Source organism: Acanthopagrus latus, chromosome 16, assembly GCF_904848185.1.
Source record: "Acanthopagrus latus isolate v.2019 chromosome 16, fAcaLat1.1, whole genome shotgun sequence".
Lineage (NCBI taxonomy): Eukaryota > Metazoa > Chordata > Actinopteri > Spariformes > Sparidae > Acanthopagrus > Acanthopagrus latus.
In genome coordinates this window covers 6,515,462-6,521,487 of record NC_051054.1, presented here as the reverse complement: position 1 = coordinate 6,521,487, position 6,026 = coordinate 6,515,462, and the positions used below count along the sequence as shown (strand labels likewise).

Sequence of the window (6,026 nt, the reverse complement as noted above, 5' to 3'; positions counted from 1 at the left end):
CTGTCAAGTTGTCCCCCCAGCCGAGAGCGACTGCGACTTCACCCGGGTGTTCTCGGCAAATCACGGGAGATTCGGACAGGGGGAGGGCGTCAGGAGACGGCGGGGCCTCCCCGAGATGCTCTGCCTTAATACGGCTAATGTTAAGAAAATAAAAAAAAATACTGTGACGGCAACAGATTAGCCTCTATAATACCTGCTTTATAACATTAACCCCCTCTCTTGTCACTCGGTGGTCCAACTCTCAATTCTCGCTTCTGACCGTTGGTCCAATTCAATCTTCACAATCCGTCAAAAAAAGTGGTTCACAACTGCAGTGTCGCGACATCCAAAACCCGTGTATATCTGTGCAGACTCTCCAACGCTAGCTAAGTTAGCTAGTTGACGCTTAGTGGAGGTGGGAGGGGGAGAAAAAAAAAGTAGTAGTCCTCGCTAGTGAGCTAACATTAGTGTGATAACCCCTTATTGCACTATCCACGCCGCAGCACTGCGCCCGTTTACTAAGTAACTACATTAGCCGTTGGTGGCTAAATTACACGTAACGGCTACGAAGAAGCTGCCGTTGCTGCTAGCCCGCTAGCTCGCCAAACAACGCCTCGGCTAATGTTGTGTCAACCCGCAGTGATTGAAGCAGCGAGCTGGTTGAAGGAATTTGTCCGCCTAGCTAGCGATAGCAGGGCAGCACCCCATCACATCCTGACTCATTTTTGACGCTTGGCTTTAAACACACGGCTGCGAGTACCGCCTTGAGAAAAAAAAAAAAAAAAAAAAAAAGATGGGGTTTGGAAAAAAAAAAAAAAAAAAAAACACCGCGTGCCGGACCGGCGGGCTCTAGACACAAAATGTATTCGTTGCAAACAGCTGGCTTTTTGCGGGGGTAAAAAAAAAGCAGCTCGTCGCTGGAACAAGGTCGGCACACACACTAGTCTGATGCCGAGCAAAGAGGAGGAGACACGGCGGTGCTGAGTGACAGACGGAGGGTTGCATGAAACAGGTTTGTGACAGACCAATTGAATGGACGAGGCGGGTCCTCGGGGTGGGATCTGACAAGTTAGGTCGATGTGAAGATGCAATATGAATAGATTTTCAGTTTTTATTTATTTTAGGGGTATGCATGCGTGCGCTGCAAAGAAACAACCACCTCCTGCTGCGCGATTTAGTGCAAAGACACGTGGCCAAGTGCAGCTGGTCATCAACCACAGGGAAGATATTTCACGGAGCTGATAATCCCCATCGCTTCATCAATAACCCCCGCAGAATAACGCGAGCAGCAGCATCAGTCATGACAAATGACTGGAGACGACTGTGGCGGACGTGCAGCAGCGACACCTCGTGGCCGCAGGCCGCAACTGCATGTACACATCTGCTCACATTCATTCAGTAAGTGCAGGAAGCAAAATGTGGAGGCCTGGCATTCAGAAAACATGCAGGATCTGCATCTCCATCAACACTGAGCTGCCTCATCTCAGTTTCATCTACTCATTTATATATTTCATATGTAATACTGATCCTTGATTTTTAAATATTTCAACCGATAGCTAACAGAGGAGCGTTTAAAGCCAAGTGATGCACGCTTACAAAAAATGATTTTTTTATAAATATTCTCTAACAAATATTCATTTACCCATTGCTTTACAATACAGGATCAAAGATAAGATGAAACCATATGCCACAAAGTTACTTTAAAAAAAACACTGGAATCTTTATGCAATGATGCACCACATACAAGTATACAAAACACAATAAATGAGCAGTTTCATAATTAGAAAAAGGGGCATAGCCACACAATCAGTCCAATCAGGCTGTGATGCTTATAACACAATAAAAAAAGCACATTTAAATAAAGAAAAAACAGGGAACAGAGGATTTTGCTTTCCTGCAAAAGTGGGGAAAATAAAATATGTGAAGATTGGCCACAGGGTGGCACTAAAGGCATGTTCCTGCCTAAAATCACACATGTTTCTCGCAGGGATGTACTGTGATTTTAGGACGTCTCAGACTTTGTATGGCAGGCTGAGGTCTACATTGTCAGATTTAGCTTATTTTAATAAGTCTGGTTCAGTTAAATTAAACAATGCTTTGAGATTACTGCGAACACTGCCACGCTTTCAAGGTCTAATAAGTAGGATTTGGTTGCTGCGAGGTTGCAGATTGTAACAGATTAAATACCCTGTGCTAAAAGGAATTGTCCATTCTGGGCTACTGTAGAAAATGCCATTGCAACATGGCGGACCTTGTGAAGAGGACCTGCTCCCTCAGTACATATAATAGGCTCATTGTTAGGTAACAAACACACAACAGTATAAACCTGTGAAAACATTGTTATAAATACCGTATACCATTTCTGCCAGTGGAGTGCTGCAGGAATGAGTCCTGAAAGACGTAAACACATGAGCATTTTTTGCACTTCTGGGTTCACTTCTGCAGCACTTCATAGATTCCTGTAATCCTGCACACTTCACCTTTAACGTGAATGGTCACATACATTACAAATGTTACAAAGATTTGAGTTACATTAGACTTTATGTGTTGGAAGGTCTTTCAGTTGCTGTGTTGTTCAAAATAGTCACAGAAGAGCTGTCGGACCTCTTCAGCAGGACTTTCGTCCGTAGTGGTCGAGAGGAGCTGCTTGTGGCTGGGCTGAGGGCTCTCCGCCTCAGACACCTCCACCTGCCACTCCACCTTGAAGTCGTCCCCGTGGGACTCGCACACGTTGTGCAGGATGCAGCAAGCTAGAATCATGGTGGGCACCACGTCCAGCCCGCAGTCGTTCCTCTTGCTCAGGCACTGCCAGCGTGCCCTCAGCCTCAGCAGCGCCTCCTCGGCCACGCGCAGCCCTCGGGCGAGCCGCCGGTTGAAAAGCCGCTGTGGCTCCGTCAGTCCGGCGTGGCTCGCCCTCCTGCCCTTTTCCTCAGGATAGGCCTTCATTAGCCAGCTCTGGAGAGGGTAGCAGGGCTCCCCTAGCAGCACATACCTAGACACAACAGATGGGTTTCAGTTGGTTATATATGACCAATAATTACACTTTCCATACAAATCAGGAAGCTTTCTAAAATGCCTTGACTCTCTTTGCATCATTATCCTGGGTTTAAATCAGTCAAACAGATCGGCAACCAAGCCAACAAAGTCTAATAACTACTAAAAGAAAAACAATACATGGATGTAATACTGTGATATACAAACCACATTTCACTGTATGTTTTTGTAATTAAGTATTGTTTTTTTCAGCTTTGTTGCTGAAACAATTATTGACTATTACAGAAATAAATTCATCAGTATCAGAGAAGAACGTGCCGGTTTTGGATAGAGAGCAGTGGACTTAGAGCCTTTGAGCCCTTTGAGCATCTTTCAACAATCCAACCCGACCAGTAAGAATAAAGAAGGTGCTTCTGGCTAAATGAAATGGGAGAAGTGGAACTCAAACAACTGGAATTCAGAGACTGCTGTGCCTACATCTTTACAGAGACCTGTCTTGTAAAAAGCTCAGTTGGAGTGGTGGGTGGACAGATGAAAACAAAGACAGAGCAGGAAGATAAGAAAATAAATCTTTTCTCAAAAGTTGAAATTTGCTTTAAAATCCTTAAACACCTGAAAAATGTGATGTGTGGATTTGATTTTACCTGTGCGGATTCCCCATGAAGACAGGTGGGTGAGCCGGGGACAGTCCACCCTCTGCAGCTGTGGCCCACAGCGATGAGTTCTGAAAGATGTCAGCCGGGTCGGTCCCACCTGGGAAGCTGGCACACACGTCCCAGAACTGTCCCCGTCCGCTGACCGCCACCTGAAACACAGAAGAGAAGGTAAGAGGAGAGAAGTCCAAATCTGATGGAGGTCAAATAGAGAGTGGCACCTCTACCTGCGACAGCACTGAGAGCCAGCCAGCAGGGTTGGCATAGTCGGACGCGTTGTTGGATGGCGTGATGATCGCTGTGTGGAGCGTCGTGATTGCAGCAACACAGTGTGGGAACCCCCAGTGGGACAGGAAGAGCTGGGCAGAATCCTCCAGCTCCTGCTCATTAGGGGAGCGCAGGTAGGTGGAGCTGAGGAGGGCCACGATGGCGTGACACATGTCCCTGACACACCTGCACACTGTGGACTTCCCCACACCGAACAGCGTGCTGATGGTGCGGTACTCGATGTTGGACGCCAGGCGCCACAGAGCCACCGCCACGCGCTTCTCCACCGGCAGCGCCAGGCGGAAGCTGGTGTCCTGGCGGGCCAGGCGGGGCCTCAGCTTCTCGCAGAGGTAGAAGAACGTCTCCCGGCTCATGCGGAACTTGTCCAGCCAGTCGGACGGCTGGAATTCAGTCATCACGACCCGCTCCCACCAATCGGTGGTCGGAGTGGTGGTCCAGGGTCGTGTGCGGATGCGGACGTTGGAGCGGATCCCTCCTGCGATCATCATCTGGAGGGAAGAGGAGCAAGGAAAAGTTTAAAACCACACTGTTTACTTTTCACATTTCCATTTCTGACACCTGATAATTTTTCTTATACTTAAAGCTAAATATTATATCCAGACATGTACATGATCTTTTCATTCTTACCATCCTTTACTGCTTTTATTTGTTCATTTTTAATTTATAATACTCTTTTTGTTGCTCTTGATTGGTTCTTACTTCCTCTGATGTGCCAACTTCTTCTTCTCATCTTCTATTGACTTTATTCTTTTATTCATCTCTATGTATGCATGACTTTTCCTGTCTCTTCCTGCTTCTGTGACCTTTCCTATTTCATCGCCTATATTCCATCTACAAATCAAATCCACTCAGTTTCATTTATATAGCGCCAAAATCATAATCACATTTCCTCAATTGGGCTTTACAATCTGTACAGTGAATGACATCCTCAAACCCAGTGAGGAAAAACTTGCCATGTTGAGAAAAAAAAAAAACTAAATAGAGAAGATAGAGGAAACCTCAGGAAGAGCCACAGAGGAGGGATCCCTCTCCCAGGACGGACAGACAGACATGCATTAGATGTCGCCTTTTACCTTGTAGTGGCTCATATTGTCTTTTTGTGTTTGTTTTTTTTGTTGTTGTTTTATGTTTTTCATGCCTCAGACTAGGCCTCCTTGTGTTTGGCTTGAGTGCTGAGTGTTTATTCTGTAATAATATCTTCCTGAGTTTTCTGCTATTGCTTCTTTGTCAATATCTTTTGTAGAGGTGCTATATTTGTACTTCTTTCCTTCATGTGTTAAATAAAGTAAAGTCCAGCAGGAGTTATATGTGCAGTGACAGAGGGGTACACAGGTTAGACAGGGCGGACTGACCATGAGCATCCTCCTCTGCCTCTGGAAGAAGTACTGTCGGTGTCGGATGCGTCTCTGGATCTCGCTGCGCCTCTGAGCGTCGGCGCTGCTGACGTCCCTCCTCCTCTTCAGCAGCAGGTAGGTCATCAGGAACATGAAGGACCGCAGCTGCTCCTCGTCCTCCATTCTGACGAGTTCAGCCGGGAGGCAGGAGGCGGAACATGAAGTTATGGTGATGGAGGTGATGTTTACAGAAGCGGCCGAGGTGTCACTGCTGCTGGACTGTCATTTAAAGAGGATGCAGTCAGCTGCTGTGGTGCACTTCCGCTTTCTTCCGGTTTGTGTTTGTTTACCAACCAGAGTGGTGCTGCCACCTAGTGGCTGAGACGAGTCTGCCCATTTTGAGCTACTTCATACTTAACACTCCTTTTTCTTGTCTAACATTAAACATAGATAAGTTGCAGATATATAGGCTTTAATACAAAATATATGTAATAAATTATGAGGTTTTTAGTCAATATTCAGTAGCAATAATTACATTGGAAACATTATTCTGAAATGGGCCATTATTTGTAAGACTGTTTGTTTTCTGCGTACCAAATGTTGAAGTGTTGTCCTGTGCTGTAGACTGAGCATTTAATTGTTCAACACCTGAATGTCTTTTACGTATTACATTTTAATTCTAGTTAGATGACTTGCTTCACACAGAAATATAACCTTTTAAAACCATGTTTAGACTAGACATCTAGGAATAATTTCAGATTTAATTTATCTTACGTGA

General features: G+C 45.6%; 1 protein-coding gene across 1 annotated transcript; it reads right to left on the bottom strand.

The window, feature by feature from the left end:
* Window positions 1-1,566: 1,566 nt before the first annotated feature.
* LOC119034344 (protein ANTAGONIST OF LIKE HETEROCHROMATIN PROTEIN 1) lies at window positions 1,567-5,568 on the bottom strand. Its single transcript, XM_037125249.1, has 4 exons — window positions 5,267-5,568; window positions 3,854-4,402; window positions 3,618-3,778; window positions 1,567-2,971 (listed from the first exon to the last, which is right to left on the bottom strand). The coding sequence occupies exons 1-4, from the start codon at window positions 5,429-5,431 to the stop codon at window positions 2,539-2,541; spliced, it is 1,308 nt and encodes a 435-aa protein (XP_036981144.1). The 5' UTR covers window positions 5,432-5,568; the 3' UTR covers window positions 1,567-2,538.
* Window positions 5,569-6,026: the final 458 nt, after the last annotated feature.